General features: G+C 39.4%; 2 protein-coding genes across 2 annotated transcripts; one reads left to right on the top strand and one right to left on the bottom strand.

The window, feature by feature from the left end:
• Positions 1 to 1,305: 1,305 nt before the first annotated feature.
• Positions 1,306 to 7,045, top strand: LOC135779001 (guanylate-binding protein 4-like). Its single transcript, XM_065289633.1, has 9 exons — positions 1,306 to 1,492; positions 1,966 to 2,093; positions 2,373 to 2,482; positions 2,737 to 2,927; positions 3,047 to 3,289; positions 3,377 to 3,657; positions 3,783 to 3,995; positions 4,089 to 4,191; positions 6,612 to 7,045. The coding sequence occupies exons 1-9, from the start codon at positions 1,318 to 1,320 to the stop codon at positions 7,043 to 7,045; spliced, it is 1,878 nt and encodes a 625-aa protein (XP_065145705.1). The 5' UTR covers positions 1,306 to 1,317.
• A 6,062-nt stretch (positions 7,046 to 13,107) lies between these two features.
• On the bottom strand, positions 13,108 to 17,288 carry LOC135779229 (uncharacterized). The gene is made up of 11 exons (XM_065289962.1): positions 16,690 to 17,288; positions 16,477 to 16,585; positions 15,693 to 15,936; positions 15,325 to 15,592; positions 15,066 to 15,243; positions 14,862 to 14,938; positions 14,586 to 14,766; positions 14,199 to 14,447; positions 13,926 to 14,097; positions 13,693 to 13,841; positions 13,108 to 13,588 (listed from the first exon to the last, which is right to left on the bottom strand). Exons 1-11 carry the CDS (start codon positions 16,972 to 16,974, stop codon positions 13,410 to 13,412), a joined length of 2,091 nt encoding a protein of 696 aa, XP_065146034.1. The 5' UTR covers positions 16,975 to 17,288; the 3' UTR covers positions 13,108 to 13,409.
• Between the last annotated feature and the right edge of the window lie 3,768 nt (positions 17,289 to 21,056).

Raw genomic sequence — 21,056 nt, 5'->3', positions numbered from 1 at the left:
CTATCCAGAGTGCTGAAATTCCTATCTCGGATGCCAAAATTGGATACATCCTGGATTGGACACATCTTGATCCATACGTCATCCCGCATGTGACGTATCATCCCCAGATTAGACTTTATTCTATTCATGCTTCAGACGTGGACTGCGTGGGCATTTATTGTCTATTGCAAGAGTTACAAAAATCTATTTGATGCAAAAATCTGCAACAGTTTATTGGAAAAAAGTACGTTTCATGATGTTTTCTCCAGCAAAACAAAACGGTGAAAGCCCATTATATATATTTGTTCGTTTTTGACACAAGTAGGCCTACCTTATGTTATTTGGCAATATACATGATCTAAGTAGGCTACTAAAAAATTAAGATAAGGATTTTTTTTCATCTGTTTCCCCTGCATACTTAAATCTTGCTTGTGTAATCTCAAGACCCACCATTTAAGGCATAAAGCTCAGGGCTGAAAATAAGTCCCACTCCTACCCTGTTATTGATTAACATAGGGATCACAAAAATGGGTGAAAAAACCCCACAGGGAATTAATAACAGGATAAACTCTCCACACAACAATCAACAGTAAAATAACAAAAACACAAAACATCAGAATAAATAAAGACAGAAAAAATATAAAAAAGAACAGAGGAACAGAGTGGGCTCATTTTCATAATGTTAATGACGCGCTTGCGGAGGTGTGTGTCAAATATGTCTCATGCATATGTAGTATCATATAACAACGTAATGTTCACGTTACATCTTTCAATAAAGATAAAAGAACTTAAAAGACTTATTTTAGTTAGGTTGTGGTGGTAGGCTTAGGCAAAAAAAAAAGGTATGTTCTGCTTTAAATTGTTTAATTTTGCTAATTTAAAAACATAAGAAAAATTTCCATCACCCTTTATAAATTAACCCACGTGAAAAAAATTATACTATATGGTTTACTATAGTAAACTGTGGTAAAATTCTTAGAAACTAAAAAATTTTAAAAACAGTATACAGAATACTATATCACCCTATAGTAATTATTCTGTATTAATATTCATGATAATTGTATTTACATACAGTATGGTAGTTCTGCACAGTTGTTGCTCTATAAAAAACATATGTAATTGTCATATAATTGTTTATTAAAAATCAACCAAAAATGTTAAATACATGTGAAATTGAGCCTTGTTTCACAAAACAGCTATTGTAATGTCTTAAGGTAATTAACACATTTTGTTGATTTCTTGCAGTTAAAATGTAATGGTGTGAAATGTCATTGTTGTGCAATAGACACAAACTGATCAAATTATTTGACATGTATTATGGTGTCTTTTTTTACAGTGATGGATAAGCCAGTTTGCCTCATTGACACAGAGTCAGATGGGAAGTTGTGTGTACAGCAGTCAGCGCTGCAGATCCTGCAGATGATCGATCAGCCGGTGGTGGTGGTAGCTGTGGTCGGTCTCTATCGCACTGGGAAATCCTACCTGATGAATCGACTTGCTGGGAAACAAACAGGTTAGAGCCTCAACTGCAATGCTGATAGCAACCAAAAGCTTATGGCCATGTGACCACCAAATCGTTGCTTTTAACCAGCTGACCAATCATGGTGGAGGAGAAGTGGCACAAATACCACAGTGACCAACCGTCACATCTTACTTGTAGAATATAACTGAATAACAATGAAGAAGTTATTATTTGTAGTACCAGAAATACACAAAAATAATATTTATGGAAAACTAACTATTGACAAAGTCTTAAACATTACATCTAAGATGTATGGATGTTAATGATTTAATAACCAAAGTATCTCGGCTAAAAATCCTGGGACTCCAAAGCACTTCTAAGTGCCAACAGCTGCCATTTTCAGAAGAGTGCCTGGTGTTTTTAGCTACTTAAATACACTGTGGTGGACACACGAGCTAAGAGAAACATGATCCAGTTAAATGAATATTAGTAATTGTGTCTTGTTTTTGGTATGAAATTATCAGGGTTTGCACTGGGCAGCACAATTGAGTCCATGACGAAGGGCATCTGGATGTGGTGTGTGCCCCACCCCACTGAAAAAGAAACCACTCTGGTGCTGCTGGACACTGAGGGACTTGGAGACGTCAACAAGGTGATGTGACAGACAAATGATAAAAAACACAACTACAAGTAGTCAAATGTCCGTTTAAAGGGCACATGAATACTTCTGATGGGGTAGAGGAGGCTTGGAGATGATGGTAGGTCAGGGCAGCATGGTAACAAATATAAAATTAACTACATTTCTGTTTTTTGAGAAAGAACACATGTATTCAGGTTAATAGTTTGTTAGTTTGCTGTAAATAGAAGGCAGGGAAAATAAAACAACACGTTACAAACTACGTTCTTTTTTAACTCTAATTGTTTTTCTCAGGGGGACTCAAAGCATGACACCAACATCTTCTGTCTGGCTGTGTTACTGAGCGGCACTCTGGTATACAACAGTCGAGGGACGATTGACAACGATGCTATTCAGAAACTGCAGTATCCTTCTGACAATCTAGATACCTCAAGTTATTTAAAAGTGCTTTACAAATGTATTACATATACAACAAAAAAGAAAGATGAGGGCATCAGAAACACAACTAAACCTGACTTACAGTCACAAAGCCTGAAAATAACAAAGATCTCAGCAGAGGAGGATTAAACATCATTATCATCTTTACATTTTACAGAACAGTTTTAACTTTATTTCTGTTTAATAGTCGCTTTGTATTCATGCCTGAACAAACTTTTAGATATGTTACTGAACTAACAGACTGCATTAAAGTCAAATCATCAAATAAGGATGCTGATGAGTCAATCGAGTTTGTGAAGTTCTTCCCTAGTTTCATCTGGGCTGTGAGAGACTTCACCCTTGAGCTAAAGATTGATGGCAAAGATGTAACAGAGAATGAATACCTAGAATTTGCTCTCAATCTGAAACTTGGTAATTAAAGATTATTTTGTACTTGTCATCAGCAGAATTTTTGTTCATTAAAAAAAAAACTATATAATTTATTGATGTGGTAATTCTGAGAAGGTGGATTATGTGTTTATCTGTTTTAGGCACTGGGAAAAAAGTGATGGAGTACAACCTGCCCAGGGAGTGCATCCGAAAATTCTTCCCTTCAAGGACATGCTTCACTTTCCCATTTCCAACTGCTCCAGAGAATGTATCTCGCCTGGAGAGCTTAAATCTTGCTGACCTTTCACCTGCCTTCCTGAAAGTTACAGAACGTTTCTGTGAGTTTGTCTTTCAGGAGAGCCAGGCGAAGAAGCTGAAAGAAGGATACACAGTCACTGGCAGGGGTGAATAATGAGATCAATTCAATTAATTTATATTCTTTCAATTCTTTAATATCATTGTGTTTCCGGGCTTCTTTTCTTTATTTGCAGTTCTGGGTAATCTTGCAAAAACATACGTGGACACCATCTCTAGTGGGGCTGTGCCATGTCTGGAGAACGCTGTGATCGCTATGGCAACGATTGAGAATGAAGCTGCAGTGAAAGAAGGGCTTGAGGTCTATCAGAGTGGAATGGAGAAGTTGAAGAACTCCTTTCCCTTGGAACTGAAGGATGTGTCCTCAGAACACCAACAGCTCAGCAACCTGGCAACACAAACCTTCATGAAGCGTTCATTCAGGGACACTGATGGGACGTACCTAAAATCTCTTGAGGTAGGCCAGATCTCTCCATAGTGCATCAGCATGAGGAGATGTCATAGATGTGATCATAAATGTGATCTGATGGATTAAAATACAACTGAGAACTGCTACTAACACCCAAAATGTTATGTTTAAAGGAAAACCTTAAAAATTCATTTGAGAGATACCTAAGCCTAAATGAGCAAGCTTCTAAGAAGAGATGTGAGGATCTTCTGTCATCCCTGACTGCAGAAATGACGGAAAACCTTAAGCAAGGGCTCTATGCCAAACCTGGTGGCTATGATCTCTTCAGCAAGGATATGGAGGACATTTTGCAAAAATATAACATCCAGGCCGCAAAAGAAGTCAAGGTTTGGCTCACACTTGTTGCATGTTAATACTCGTAATACACATCACTTTTATCATTGATGTCTTAAATATTCATTGTTTCTGTTTGTCAATAGGCTGAAGAGGTCCTGGATGAGTTTCTGAAGCAGAAGTCTGTGGAATCTAAAGCTATTTTGCAGGCTGATAAAAACCTAACTGAGAAACAGAAAAGGATTAAGGGTAAGAGTCTTAAGCCTTCAAATACCCAGTTTGAAATTCCTATTTCCATGTGAAACACATCATCAAAGGTTTGAGTAGGGGAGACCGGGGTTGGTTGTCACAATTTTTACTCATGCATGAATTGACCATCTTTAAAAAATCTTTCAGCAGTAATTCCTACATGAAATGAAAACTTGGGGTCTTGGCTTTAAATGTGTTTACTTTTTACTTTTAGAATGTATTGTAACAGGAAGTAATTAACCATCAAAGACACTCTGACACAATGTGACAACCAACCCCATCACGGGGTTGGTTTTCACAGGGTATGGGGTTGGTTGTCCCTATAGTGGTTCAATATGATTTTAGTGATAAATTGGGATCTGAAAAGATAATGTGTAACTTTTTAGTTTTTTAAGCTAGAAACTGCAAATAAGTTTTAATATGAATACCACCCCTATGATAGTTGTTATTAATGCCCCTAATGTTTAAACAATGGGATTAAAATGGGTGATCCGTTACTTGAATTGTCTACTGTGTTAAGAAATAAAATGAAATTATTTTTAGTGTTAAAACGTCTTTATTTAATGCTTTATTTATTTTATTTTAACAGCAAACAAAAACAAACAAACAAACAAACAAACAAACAAACAAACAAACAAACAAACAAACAAACAAACAGACAAACAGTCTTAAAAGGTCTACATGTCCAATACTCACATGTGACAACCAACCCCGCAAGCTATGTGATAACCATCCCCAACTGACTTTATGACAAACATGATAAGCTAGCTGCCACATGGCTTTAACTTGATCGCTAAAAGATGATTCAAAATAAAGGTACTACTTTTGGCTTTTTAATGAGTGTTTTGTTTTTGAATGACTAATATCCTACAAGATCTCAACACAAAAACAACACCAACATGAAAATTTACTCCATAAAACCCATAAAAATAAAAAATTGTCTCCTAACCTTAATGTTTTGTGTCTGCTCAGGAAAATTACAAGTGCAAATGAGTAAGCTATTAAAGGCTAACAAATTGTTATCAAAATTGTACCACAGCGCCATTTAGTATGTCTGAAATAAGCAGTGTGACAACCAACCCGTGAGACAACCAGCCCCGGTCTCCCCTACTTATGAGAGTGCTGCTGGATGATCAAAGTCAAAGCACAAAGTTGTGCACAGCAGAGCAAAAATGAACCAAATGCTCAATGTGCAAGATAAAGTTTCCACAATGGGTATATCGCACTCTGAGTGTATTGTAAACAAGGTTCAAGGTTACTGTAGTAAAACCATGGTTACCACAAAATATCTATGGTTTTGTAAAACATTCAGTTAAACCATTACTGTAGTAAAACCTTGGTTTTGCTAATAATCAATACATCAAAAACATGGTCATGTTTACCACAAAAAAAAAAAAAAAAACACATAGCTAATTTTAGTAAGGGTTAATGTGTTACATTATTACTTAGAAAACAAGGTCTACTGCCAAATATATTCTTTAGGGAGCAGTTTCCCAGAAAGGGTTTAAATTAATCTAGGACTAGGCTTTAGTTATATTAGGACATTTAAGTAGTTTCCACAAACATACCTTACAAAAACAACACTAGTGTGCATCTTAACACAAAACAATGGCACTTAATATATATGAAAGTATATGTTATTGCAAGATGTTTTTAAATGAAGGCAGCTCAAACATGTATTTTAGTATGGGACTAGCATAAGCCCTGTCCGGGAAACCATTCCTAAAGGTTGCAGAACATCATGGAATTGATTCAGCTTGGCTAGCTTTACATTGGCTTGTAATGTGTAATTACAACATTGCTGTTTATTTACTCACCCTCAGTCAATCAGATATGTTTGAGACATTTTTTCTTTAGTAGAACAACTGCAAATCAACAGATCCGCCACTTTCAGAGTTCAAAAAGCAGATATATCAAATACAAAACTAATCCCCATGACTCCTTGTGATATATTGACATCTTATGCAGCAAATCTATCTATTTTTTTGCAAGAAATTAAATGTTATTTAAGTCTTCTGGTCTGGAAGTCATATTTGTTGACCGCATGCATCATTGAGATTTATTATTTAGAAAAGCACCCTTTACATTTCAAGGTAATGAAACTACAATGATTTTATGTGTTTTTAACTGAAATGTAAAAACTTGATGATGTATTCGGTCGACAAATTAGACTTCTGGAAGACACACCCGAAATCCTGGCCAGGACACATCCCTAAAAAAATATGGTCACCCTATCTTTATTGTTCTACTGAAGAAACAATGGCACCAACATAATCAGATGGCCTGAGGGTGAGTAGATAAACAGCTAAATTGTATTTTTGGGTGAACTATCCCTTAAAAGGACAATTAATCTATTGGTTTGAGTTTTTCTCTGAAGTTTTTTTTAAAGCATGTTTCCTTTTATGTCAATAAATGACCAGAGGAAGAAGAGAAAGCAGCCCTCTTGAAACAGGAAATTAATGCTAAAGAGGAGAAACAACGGCAACTTGAAGAGAAGATTGAGATGGAGAGACGAAGTAATGATGAGAGGATGATACAGATGAAGCAGAAGATGGATGAAGAGATGAAGCTTCAGAGATTGGAAGCTGAGCGTGCCATGGAAAGTAAACTGAAGGAGCAGGCGGCTCTGCTGGAGAAGGGCTTTAAGGACAAGGCAGACATGATGAGCCGAGAGATGGAAGATTTCAAGAGACAGAGCGCTGAAGCTGAGAGTAATCGAGCTAGAGAGTTTGCAGTGTTGATAGAGAACTCCAACAAGAGACATGAAGAGACAATGGCCATGATGATGCAGCAACACAGAGAACAAATGCTAGCTATAAAAAGCATACCTCCACCTCTATGTACCATCATGTAAAGGGAAGAATTGTAATAATTGTCAGAGGCATACTCAGAGGCATGCATCTGCACAATGCAATTACGGTAGTATTGTACAGGTCCTTCTAAAAAACATTAGCATATTGTGATAAAGTTCATTATTTTCTGTAATGATAAACAGTAGACTTTCATTTATTTTAGATTTATTACACACAACTGAAGTAGTCCAAGCCTTTTATTCTTTTAATATTGATAATTCTGGCAAAAAAGTAAAGAGAAACCAAAAATCCCAAAAAATTGCATATTTCATCCGACCAATAAAAGAAAAGTGTTTTTAATAAAAAAAAAGTCACCCTTCAAATAATTATGTTCAGATATGCACTCAACACTTGGTCGGGTATCCTTTTGCAGAAATGACTGCTTCAATGCGGCATGGCGGCAATCAGCCTGTGGCACTACAGAGGTGTTATGGAGGCCCAGGATGCTTCAATAGCTGCCTTAAGCTCATCCAAAGTGTTGGGTCTTGTGTCTCTCAACTTTCTCTTCACAATATCCCACAGATTCTCTATGGGGTTCAGGTCAGGAGAGTTGGCAGGCCAATTGAGCACAGTAATACCATGGTCAGTAAACCATTTACCAGTGGTTTTGGCACTGTGAGCAGGTGCCAGGTCATGCTGAAAAATGAAATCTTCATCCCCATAAAGCTTTTCAGCATATGGAAGCATGAATTGCTCCAAAATCTCCTGATAGCTAGCTGCATTGACCCTGCCCTTGATAAAACACAGTGGACCAACACCAGCAGCTGACATGGCACCCCAGACCATCACTGGCTGTGGGTACTTGACACTGGACTTCAGGCCAGGGGCCCCAGTTTTATAATATTTTATGAAATACATAACTTTATTATAAATTCTGTGTAATTAAACCTCAGAAAAATAAAGCTACTAAACAAAAGCAATACATTGTATAATTAATATGTTTTGTTTAATTCAAATTGTAAGTTTTAGAATGTTTATGTCATACATTTTCTTTGGGGGGTCGTGAAGGAATCCACTGTACACAAGGGAAGCCGCAAAAAAAAGGTTTGATAACCACTGCATTAAAGAACCACATATGTGTACTACTGAGCATTACAATGTGTTCCATAGAGAGGAAGATATGATGACTAGTTGCCTATAAAAATTGTAATGGTGCAAAAAGTCAAACTTCAGAGCAGGAAGATTTCAGAGCTTCAGAAAACTTTTACAGTGGTGCCCTCTTTAGTTAAAAAACAACAAAATCACACACAACTATAGTATGTGTGAGAATAGAAATATGCTATTGTAATCATTTATAATTGTATTTTGACAGCAACACAAACTACAATTATACAAATATGCTATTATATATTATAGCCTATATTTCTGCATCTGTACTTGTGTAGCTAATGGACTTTAGTATACTTTACTTTAGTCAGTATAAATCCAAGCAATTTTGGAGAATTACTAAATGTCTATCTTGTAAGTAAATTTAAAGTCTGGTTTAAGGAAACAGCTGATGTCTATTAACAAAAGCAAAAGTTGGTATGTATGGTTATCTGTTTTGATTGATTTAACACTCAAGAATTCAGCTAAGTAGGTTTTGTTAATGCAAATAAAATTTAGGGCAGTTAAGCATATACAAAACAACAGATGTCTTTAGCATAGATATCTTTGCCTCAAAACGCAACGCAGCACAATGTCATTTAAGTTGAACAACTGAAGTTACATGATATAAATTGGTATTGTTACACTATTTAAATCACACAGATGAGTTGGTGACACTGGCCAGCGATATATTTACACAGGCTTGTGAATGTGAACTGAGTACGGACCTGAAAGTGATGCGCGAGTTTTATTTCGTACTTTTCCATTTGAAGACAGAATGCCGCGTTCTGTTACTGTACAAACGGATGGCGGATGATATCATAGCATCGCGAGAGCAAACTGCTCAGCATGCTTTCTAATCGCTCTCGCGGTTCTTTTATGTTTCTCTGTAGTGCAGCATCGAACAAACTTTTGATCATCTGCAGTCAGCTGGGGGGGGCGGGGATTGCATACAAACCAATAGTAAGTCGGAATGGTTTATGTTTATACTTCTCATCCAACCACAATCGCAGTCACATGCCGGAATGTAAAAAAAGAAAACAAGCCGAAATAATAGAAGTAACGAGGCGATTTTTAAAATGCAAGGAGTAGAAAGTACAGATAATTGTGTGAAAATGTAAGGAGTAGAAGTAAAAAGTCGTCTGAAAAATAATTACTCCAGTAAAGTATAGATACCCAAAATAGCTACTTAAGTAAGGTAACGAAGTATTTGTACTTCGTTACTTGACACCTCTGTTAGCGTCTACATCACAGATCTCAGCCCGCCCTCTGTTTGTTGATTGTATGGCCGTTTTGAGGCCGGAGGAAAACGGTTACGATGGGAGCTATCTCAGACTTAGTACAAAAGCATAATGAAATTTAGCAGAAGTACAAAGTCTGACAAAGTCAGGCTACCAAAATTTAGTGAAGAGAGAAAAGCTAGATCAATTAGAAAAGAGAAACTAGAACGGTGCACTGTGTGACTCCATTGGTTGTAAATAAACGAGTGTGAGCAAGCCACAACATATTTCCAGTGTAGTTTTTCTCGGGAATGTTGCAACTGTTGTCATGTAGAGAACCAAGATATCATTGTTTTAAAGTCTGTAGTATCAACAGATTATCCTTAAAATCTATGAAAACAATTCAAGATTTTTCAAGTTCCCTTTCAAGAACGGCCCCTCGACATTGCGTCAGTAGCTGACGCTATGGAAGGGTCCTCCCCTCTTCCGATTTCTGAAGCTTTTTTATAGAACAACGCCAAGGTACTGGCTAATGCCTGTCATGACGACGTATAGAGGGGTGGCTTTCGCCGCTATATAACAACCGTCTCTAAGGCATATCGTCAGATCATTTCTCTTCACTTCGTGGTGCTGTAGCGTCGCCGTTGAGTAGCGCACCCATAACGGACGTAGCCCGCGTCCCTTATACGCGTTCCGGCTGACATTTACGTGGATATATTGCTTCGCTCCTCGAGAAAAAAGGTAAGTGAAGAACATCGCCGGAGGTCTTCACACGTAACTGTGTTCTCGGCAGCGAACCACCGCCGCCAGCGTGCCGCAGCCAACCTGGAGAGAACACCAAGTGCCTTCCAAACCTCTGGTGCGTCGACGACCCGTCTCAGCACACAGCTCTCAGCCCGCTCTTGAATGTGCCCGTCACACACGAGCTGCAGACAGAGAAGGGCAGATCGAGCAGTGTGAGACACTCCGCCCTATAAGCTTGAGGCTTGAGGCTATGGAAGCGGGGCGGCGACGTGCATAAGCATCCCTTCCCCACATATGCAGTGCGGAATATGCCACAGTGTGCACAATACATTCACAATAAACTAAATCCCGGGGTCTCTCTGTATTGTGTTATCACAGCGTGCTTCAGCCGCTTCCCTGTGCGCAACGGTCACTGCTCAGACATGACAGACCTCAATTCAGCGGAGCCTGTCGCGGACGAGCACGGCGCGCGCCCCCTTGTACATCGCAAAACCCTTTCACAAGTAGTTTTGCCTGTACGAGCACTGCGCCGTGGCTGTTTACTAGAGTAGGCATTATTTTTTGGTTTCGTGCTTGTACAATAAAGCGCACTTTGGCCGATTCTCATGGGTTTCTGACAAAAATGAGCCTGTTCATAGCGGTTTGCCTTGCGAAGCACATGCTTCCCTTGCGCGCGTTCAGGCTGCGTCACTACGTATGCCGTCGAGCGTGACGTAATACGTTGAGGGGTTTGCTGTTGCAACTTGGCTATCAGCTAAGAACAGCGTGAATTATGGTGAATTATTATACCCGCCATAGCGAAAAGAGAGTGAACATTGCCCTCAGCGTTTGTGGTTCATGCAGCAATGCACTGGAATTCCTCGCACCCCCCTGGCTGTTTCGGGTGACGGCGGGAATTCGTGTTAGCTGTTGGGCTCTGATGTGTTGCCTCTGATGGCCGCTGACACACAGCGGACCGTCGTAGATTCAAGCAGCATATATTCAGTTCACTATGTGTACGTGGGGAAACAATATGTATAATATGTACGATTTATTAGCCCCTGCGGACAAAACACTCGCTCTCGATGTGCCCGTTACATGCGCTACGGAGAGTAAAAAGGCAAATTATATCGAGTGTGATCCTTCGCCCAGCGTAGCGATCCTTTCCGATGTGTAATGCATAACATTAAACCCTACTCGCAAATATGCCCGTTACACGGGCTGCATAGCGAAGGGGGTAACCAGCCCCGCCGCTCCCATAACGCGCATCACGCGCTGTGCGTAGGGCACCAGGTGCTGAGAGGGCACCAAAACAATAGCCTAATGAAAAAAAATTATAATGCTGATAGAATTTCATTAGTCTATAGAAATATTATTAGGCACTTTTTATCCATGTAAATGTTACAAAAAAAGGGGGGACGAGATAATTTAATTGCGCTAGTATAGAAAGTATGCCCCCCAGCCTTTGATGGTCCGTGTCGGTTTATCGCGCGGGCGCCTGACGAAGTTTGACAGAGGCCGTTTCTCAATCTGAAGGCTGCAGCCTCCAGAGGTTGCATTTCTAGGCTGCATACATCATCAAAACGTTCTTATTTCGTAATATTAACGATTATGAAGTTGACTATTATTCTTAGTTAATCGTAAATTGTTTTGATATGCTTATGACTTGCTAATGTAATGTTCAGTTAACTAAAATAAACCAGGCTTGATGACGTATGCAGCCTGCATATGCGACCTCGTGCAGGCTGCAGCTTTCGGATTGAGAAACGGCCAGTCAGTAGGCAACTTTTGGAAATGGCCCGAAAAGACAGCAGGGGTCAGGATCGGAAAAAAGAAAAAAGATGAAACTGCGGGATGATGCCCGTGCATCACTTGCAGGTAAGTCCATCATGTTTAAAGGGGCCGTGAATTGGTCGATTTTATTGCTTTATGACGTTGATTGATGTCTATTTATGCATTTCGCGTTGTTTTTACATTTAAAAACATCATAGTTAATTAGTAATAAGCTGTTTTTTACCGTGGTTCTGAGGCAGTCTTGAGAAACAGTCGGATTAGATGGGCGGGCCACGTCGAAGACTAGGAAGGTAACGCCCAGTGCCATGATTGGATGACAGTTTTGCAACGTAACCTAACTTTCAACGTCACTACACGCATGGAATTGTTTTGAAAACCACCTACGGTATATTGAAACATGCTAGCTGGCAGGATTCTCCCTTATATGTTCGAGCCAGAGTCTGATCCAGAATATCAAGACGACGAACCCACACCTCAAATAAGGAGGATGCTCCAGCCTGTTACAGCGTGGTAAATCTTTATTACTAACTTTATATTTTGCAAATATACTCGTGAGGTTGCTGTGCCTCTAATGTAACTGAAGATGTTACTGGAAGTTATTATTTCAAAATTCAAATAATTATCATCAAAGTTAAAGCTATTCTTACTACAAAAGCCTCACAAACCACGTAAACCTTATAAACACGTAATGTTGTAATGTTACGTATCTCCGTTATATTATAAAAAATGCGTTGTCTTGTAAGTTCATCGCGATTATGATTGGTTGTTTTTTTTAGTCAATTTTAACAAGTTTACATAGCCAGTTACACTGCATGTAAAAAAATAAAACCACAACTAATCACTTACTATCAATATTCTGTAGGTGTACCTGTGAAAAGTGTGTTGTCATGCCAACAGAGCAAGAAAATATTTGCTGTATGGAGATTCCCAAAGTAAGTCAGATGCACAGAATTATTATTTTCAGTAAAAGTGTGTACGTTATGTAATTACTGTTTTTGTTTTTTAGGTCGTTAGAAGGATGAACCAGGTACCAGACACACTTACCTGCATGACCCATCACCCAGGCTTTGAACCAGTATGCCTGAATATGTATTCACTACAGAATGCATTAAATATTTACAGAGCTGATTATGGTCCCCTGAGACTGAGGGGAATAGAACAGTAAGATTCATATTATGTCATAGAACTCTTACAATTACTGTGTTTTCAGTAAAATAAGTTTTTGATCAAGACACCACAAGTAAAAGTAAACACACTTTATTGTCTTAAAAATATATTAAAAAAGCAGCAATGTTTTAAAAGTTTTATTATAAATTAACAAAATATAAAAACTCTGTAAATTACAACAATAGCTTAAAATAATGCAATGCCTCTGACTTTGTTTATATCTTTTACTGTAGGCGTTACAGGCACTTGGCATACAGAAGTTTTGTGAGCTGGTGCTGGGGCTATTTGGGCAGGAGTAACAGAGTTGTTATCCCATCTTGCGTCGTCCAACGTATACGGCAAGAGTTTCCTGACGCGGCAGGCAGTTACGTTGGATTTAGGCCTCCCCTTGACTGAACCGCGATTTATGTCTCGAGATGGCTTCTTCCATGGAGGGTCTCTCATACTGGGATGAGAGTGTTTCTGGGACCTTGATTTTGTGAATCTCCTCCATGTAGGGAACAGGATCAAGGATCACCTTTTCAAACAGGAAGTCCATCAATCTGTAGACATAGCCTGTAAAATAAAAATGCATGTGTGATATAATTTATTATTTAATTATTGTTTTTTTATTCACTTTGTGTGTGTGTGTGTAAATAAATAAATATATTTAAACTTACAATATGTTGCCTGTGTCTTTAATGGACGTGTGGAGTATTCCCCCTTTTTGGCTTTGGGAAACAAAAGCCTATACACTGGCTTTCCCGTTTTTGTTTTAGCCTGAGGACGGTTGGAGTTCTCATTGAAATGCATACATGCCAGGTACAGTCTAGAGTAAAAAATAAAAATTACATTAGCAAAAGGTAAGAGACATCTTTAGAGATTTAAAACACATAAATACTGTAATACGCACCTGCATAACATTCCAATGTAAGGGTAAACAACGTTTTTGGGAGCAAAGCGTAAAATTACGCTGTGAAAAGCTTCCAAAGACGAAGTTTGAAAGTGAGGGCTGAGTTTCTCAACATCTTTCAGCATTCTCTTGTTTGTGAGAAGCTTCTCGACGGTGTACAGTGCCTTAGTTGCTGTAATCAAATAGACAATTACCAATTAATAAAAAAAGTTTTGAACTTATCATAAATCACTTAAGTAATATAAAACTAAAAATGTAAATTAATGTGTATACCTGGTTGAAACCACTTGGTGGGGTCCTTTGATACATGTGTTGCATGTTCACACCGTGGGAAGGCTGGGGTGTCATGGACGTGAACATCTTGAATGTGGTTAACCATAGATAACCATTTCGCTACTCTCTCCTCAGCTGTTTTGGAAGAAGCTGCTGTCCAATAGACATGATTTCTTATGCTCCGCTGCCACTTTTTCACCACTTGACAGTCTTTGTCTTTGGCGATTACTTCCAACTTTTTTGACAAACCTGAAAATAAAACAATCACTTTGTGTTAGGTAGTCTGGAAGTAATCAGTTATTATTCTAAACGAGGTACTTTTAAAAAACAAGCGAAAAGCGGTACAAGCGAAATTTAAAAAAAAATTATATATAGTGAAAAAGATACCTTTTTCCAGGTGCAAGACGTCATAGAACTGCGTCACTTTACGGTCCCTCAAGAATTTCTGGATCTGTGTATGACGATCGGTAACAATACAGTCAATCTTCACACCACGTGCCTCCAGAAATTCCAGACTTCTTTTCAGTCCCTCCTTTTCCATGTGGTAGCTACCACCAACCTCATTGCTCTGTAATAAGAAAGTGACATAAAATACAAAAATAAATAAAACAATCAAACTAATGAGTAAATTTGAATTCATTAGATTAAGGTTTTGGTACTTACTTGGACCAGCTGCATATCCAATATGATATTGTTCTTTAGGTCCATAACAGTGTAGCTGCCGTACTTTGCTGAATGGCCTAAAAATATATTTTCGTTTGAGTACATATAGGTGTAATTATGATGTTAATAATCATACATTTTTTCAAAAATTACTGACATCAGCACATACAGCTTAAATGCACCCTGCAAATACAAGTCTTTTACCTGGTGAGTCTGCTCTCATGTCACCACCCACAATAACTTTGTCACCCTGGCTTAGCTCCTGCAACACTTCTTCTTGTTCCTTCTTCCATGTGTAGATTATTGCTGGTTCAAGATACATACTGGCATGCTTCCGGAAGGTTCTGTGGGTAATGCTCCTGACACGCATTGTTTGGAATATCTAAAAGTAATAAACAATAACTAGTTTTAAAGAAAGTTATAAATTATGTGTTTGATTTTGTATATGTTCCTTTACAAATACCTTTTGTAATTGGAAGAACGATCCACCTGTGAAATATATTGCAGCAGATAACTGGAGGTTGCCCAAAGGTGTGCTCCCAACAACAGGTTGGCTTTTCCATTGACGGAAGTATTGACAGTGTGGACATAGCTGATCTATTGCAACAAAAGTCCCTTTTCTTCGTGGCCAAACATTACAGCGCCTCAAGCACACTGGGCAGGTATCAAAGAGTTGCAGGAGGCAGTTTTCAAATACAATGTATTTTGCATCCTCCTGCGTTGATGTACATCTAAAATTATAAACAATAAACATAAATTGCATTAAAGTTCAGTATACATTTTCATAAAAATACCAAAACATGAGAGAGTACATAGGATAAAATGACTCACTGAAGTTGTGATGACTCTGTGACAGTGGTGACCGACTCTGCAGGCTCGTATGTTGTGTCATGCTGATCAGTGACCTCAAATGAATCAGTTTCCTCCCCTTCCAGTTCAAGGCGCGCTCTTTTTGTTGGCCTTAAATCCTTCAATGGTGTTGAGGTGAAATGTGGCAAAACAAAAGGTTGGAAAGTTTCAGCAGATGTAGTGGTTGAAACACCAACACTTTTGACTGCAGCCTCGGTTTGTGTTCCTACAAAACAAAAAATTGTTTGTTATAAAAACTATTTTTTGAAAATATTAGGAACTACAACAATAACTTAAACGGGTAAAAAATTGGCCTCTGTGATAATCAAGATAAAAGGTACGGCCAATTAAACAGTTACAAACACAAAACAACTATTTCAGTTATAATGTCACATTTTACATTATTGTTAATATAGTGTAGTGTTGTTACAGACAACATTCCACCAGCAAACATTTCGTATGCTCACTTGAATGGACATAGAACGCATGCTCACAGACAGGCAAACAAACACACACAAACACACACTTCGCGATCCACATAAAAATTACGTGAAAACAAACACAGACTAGCCCACAGACACAATACATACAACGATACCGATAACATTTAACCAACAGCAATACATAGTAGGCCCATTTGAGTAAAGACGCATAGAGACACGCGCGCTTACAAACAATCGTGCGCGTGCACCCCACCCCCCACATACACACACTTACTTCACGACGATAGCCATATAAATTACGTTTAAAAAAACATACAACACACCTTTGCTTCTGAATTTAGGACCCAATGTTCCAAACGACAGCTGTGTTGAGTGAGATGTGCATTTCGGTGTGTCTGTTTGACAAGCTACATCCTGCTTTGTTGGGACATTCTGTGAATTGGGTAAAACACGAAGGTTACAAACAATCAGGACATATCACGCGATCTTAAACAAAGTAACAGCGACACAACTTACTAAAATATATATGTACTTACAGATTGATGCGCTGTTTCTGTAGGATCCAATATAGTTGGAACAGCATTGTTTATCAATCTCAGTCTCGTTGCAAATCCAGAGTCGACCTGTGTCTTGTTTACAAAGGATTCAGGCGAGAAATGCAGTGAACAAACACTAAAACTCTTCCCCACGCGAGCTGGAACTTCGTTATAAACGAACTTTAACCACTCTTTTCGAATGTTAGGCTCCGAAGGAAGGCTATGCAGCGACTGTGTTCTCCCACAGCCAGGTACGGCACAAACTTTGGCGATTTTTAAAGGCATGTTTTCAGAGTAGACGCTGTGTAAGGTCTGGTGGTGATTCGTCTCGTGTGTTACTTCCGTACAAGCGAAGCTGTGGGCGGGGCTACAAAAGTAGACGTGTCCTTTTGGTTATGGGGAGGTGTTTCAATTCTACTTTGACGTCATTGATTTCCGAATTCCTCACTGGCGTGTTTGGCTGGCTTGGTGCCAAAAACGGTTATATTTCAGTAACACGGACGTTTTCAGTTCTGAAACTTGCAGGATGTTCATTTAAGTATGATGACCTCTTATATAACAAATTATCAAGTTAAAATTGAGTTTTTGATTCACCGCTCCTTTAATTCCTAAATAAGGGAAATGTGCATGGCTGCAGCTGCTGCTAATCGTAATGCGCCTCGATCTTGCGGTGCTGATAGTAACGTTAGCAAACTATGTTGTTTTAAGTTATAACTTCAGTGCAAGCTAAATTGAGATTTTACTGTAAAACATTTCCTATGCATTTTACAAATAACTGACGGCAGCTGTTACTTTATTTACTACGTTTTTTTTAGATATTGAGCAGTTAGTTTATTTTGTGGTTTATTTTGACGTGACGGTGGTTAAAACTTAGTTAATGTTAGCAGTCAGTGCACATGGTAGGCTAACAATTCCTGACTGTTAAATATATATAAATATAAAATGTCATGATATGAAGCAAACATTACTGTGACACTTAGTTCTCTAAATCTTTGTAATATTTAAGAATTTTAAGTATTCTTGTTATTGATGTTTATTTAATGTAATTTATTTAAAGTGACATTGCACTTGGGAAAAACATGTCTGGATTATTTTGATAATTTAAGTTTGGTATTTGTTCTATTTTGCTATTCTATAAAAGTTTGCACTTTCAAATGTGTGTGTTGACTAAAGCTGTGAAGATTTTACTTTCTGCTATTAAGTTATATGTTTGGTAATAAAAAGTTAAACTGGCAAAAACAAACAAAAAATTTCTCAGGGTCGGGGGCATTATAAAGGATTATGCTTAGGGCACCAAAATGGCTAGCAGCGGCACTGGGGGTAACTGTTATGTAGACTTACATCGAGGAGAGGGTTTTTCTCTCTCCTCGCTCATATCCTGTGTCTAGTTAAGCAACGAGCTGATACAGATGCATACTTTTAAAGGGTTATGCCCCAGCTGTGCAGCAGTGGGTTGCTGCTATGTATTGCACGTCGGTGCAGGATGCAGGAAGTAAATGAAGCACACAATGTCCCCGTAAATTCAGTGATATTTTACCTCACGCGCCTGGGATAAACAGCGGTTACCCCGCAAAAGCATACGTAACTGGCACCCTGCGTGCGTGTGGCGAGCTGTTGCAAGTGTTTCTGTGTTAAAGGAGATGTCTCTCCTTTTTATCCGAGTGTTGGGTCTTTGCCGCCGCTCCTGTGGCGTTTTGCACAATGCCTCTGCCTCTCAGGTTGTGGTGTGTGTCGGCAGTCGCGTGGTTTACGTGTATTCACAGTGTGTACCGCATGTTGCCAGTACTACTGTGTTACTGCTAATGTCGATGTATGGAGCTGTATTTACTTCATCCTCGTTTCTTTCACACTAGCTATCCTGATGTGCATCTTATGCTACGCCAGCAGATGCCGAATGCAGGTATGCTTGCTATAGCTTGCGTTGTGCTAGGCCTGACCGTTTGGTCGTTTGTTGCATTGTGCTTATCTGCTGTCCTGGGTAGTGCAGCAATTAGACCTATATGCTGGCTGTGTCTGTATGTACTCTGCCCTGGGTCAGGACGAGTTTCTGATTGAGTCCCTAGAGGCTCTGGCATCCAATATTTTTCACGTTGGCTTACGCCGAATGGGCTAGGACTGTGCTATGTGCTACTGCTAAGTGTTGTAGTGCATGAGTTTGAGTAAGCTCCACTGGGGCTGCTCTTCACTGTTCTCACGGCACGGTTCTATACAGTCTCACATAGCATCAGCTACTGACGCAATGTCTCGTTCCTGTTTCTCAGGGAACCGAGGTTACGATAGTAACCAAGACGTTTTATTATGCAAGTTCATAAAACATTCATCTTTCTGACTTGTGATGGCAAAAAACAATGTTTGGGTTTTTCCTGTAACCCCCTGTTTTCTTCCTATTGTTTTTAAACCACTTGGAGAATGCGGGTACAGGGTCAGACTCACAGCCCGAATCCAAGAAAATCCAAGAGTGTTGTCATTCAATGATTTATCCGTATTTATTGCAAATAAAATAAAATACAAAACATAGATGCAAATTGTTTTAAATGTCCTTAAATATGGTTTTATGGCGCTTGGAGTTCAGCATTTTAATACAGCGCTCCGGTAGCGCAGATCCAGGCCAAGTTCAAAGACTGTATCTGCTGACACGCCTTCTCCCCATTATGCGCTACCCACTCCAACTTATAGGGGAACGCCCTCTCCACCTGTTAAAGGTGCACTTCTCAAATGCAACAAAAAAGACAACTATAAGTAAATTGTAAAACCATAAATAAATTAAACTGTGGCTCCTACACACCAGCCCCTAATTGTTCTCTATAGAATCAATTATTTAAAATAAATACAAAAAAGGAGCCAGTTTTCAATAATCTCTTTTTGCTTTTAGAAAATATATGTATACATTACTTCCCTTATTGGTAATCTTTAGGAGTCACCGGACATTCTTCAGTCTCCAGAATTCGGCATAGCTTGGTAATGGGCCTATCAAGGACTGAAGTCCGTGTCTGGAGCTTTACGGACGGAACCAGCCCCTTTGGATCAGGCTTGGTCTCTAGCACTCTTCCTAATGGCCAGGATCCTCTAGGAGCAGTGGGGTCAACTACCAGGACAAGATCTCCAACATTCAGGTTCTTCTTCACTGCAGTCCATTTTTGCCTTTCTTGGAGCAGAAGAAGGTATTCTGTGGTCCACCTATGCCAGAAGATATCCGCCATGTACTGGACCTGTTTCCAGCGGCGTCTGGCATAAAGGTCTGATTTCAGGAAGGTTCCAGGAGGCAGAATGGGCTGGGTTTTCAGCAGGAGGATGTGGTTTGGGGTCAGCGGCTCTAGGTCGTATGAGTCTGAGGACACTGTGGAGAGAGGACGGTTGTTTAAGATAGCCTCTACCTCACAGAATAGAGTTTGAAGACCTTCATCATCGATGGTTTGTTGATGGAGTGTGGAGTTCAGCACATGCCGAACAGATCTTATAAGTCTTTCCCAGACTCCACCGTGATGTGATGCGGTTGGTGGGTTGAAACTCCACTCAATTCCATCAGGAAGCAGGGCATCCTGAATCTTCCTTTCGTTCAGTGTCATCAGAGCCTTTTTGAGCTCCACTTGAGCACCCACCAGGTTCGTTCCATTGTCAGATCTGATGTGCTTAACCTGACCCCTTCTGCAAACAAATCTTCTCAAAGCGTGAATGCATGAGTCAGTGTTTAATGAGAAAGCTACTTCCAAATGAACAGCTCTGCTGGACATACATGTAAACAGAAATCCATACCTCTTGATGGTGCTTCTTCCTCGCTTTACTTCAATCGGGCCAAAGTAGTCCAATCCGACATTGGTAAAGGGAGGGAGGTCAGGTAAGATTCTTTCCAGTGGCAAATCTGCCATTTTCTGCTCACCTGCTTTGCCCCTCACACGTCGACACGTGACACATCTTGAGATCACCCTTCTGGCTAAGGAGTTAGCCTTACTAATCCCATATTTTTTATGGAGCTCTGAGAGCATGTGGTTTCTACCACTGTGACCACAGCGTTCATGAATGTGTCTTAAAATAAGAATTGAAATGTGCGATTCCTTGGGCAAGATGCAGGGGTGTTTAGTTTCATCAGGCATGGCAGCTTTATGTAGCCGGCCACCTACTCTTAAAATGCCTTCATCTAGCACAGGATCGAGCCTACAGATCCTGCTGCTCCTTTTCACTTGAGGTGGGTTCATTTGCAGTGTTGTAATTTCAGCTGCGAATGCTTGTCTCTGAACATAAGAGATAACTGATCTTTCTGCCTGTGAGAGATCCTTCACTGTGAGGATCTGTCCACCGGGTTTGGTGGCTAGTTTTGGGCTCACCTTTAGGCTGTGGGAACGGGTAGTGACTTGATACGAGGGAAAGTT

The sequence above is a fragment of the Paramisgurnus dabryanus genome, chromosome 1 (assembly GCF_030506205.2).
Source record: "Paramisgurnus dabryanus chromosome 1, PD_genome_1.1, whole genome shotgun sequence".
NCBI lineage: Eukaryota > Metazoa > Chordata > Actinopteri > Cypriniformes > Cobitidae > Paramisgurnus > Paramisgurnus dabryanus.
Note: the sequence above shows the minus strand (reverse complement) of the source record. Positions and strands in the feature narration are given on the sequence as shown.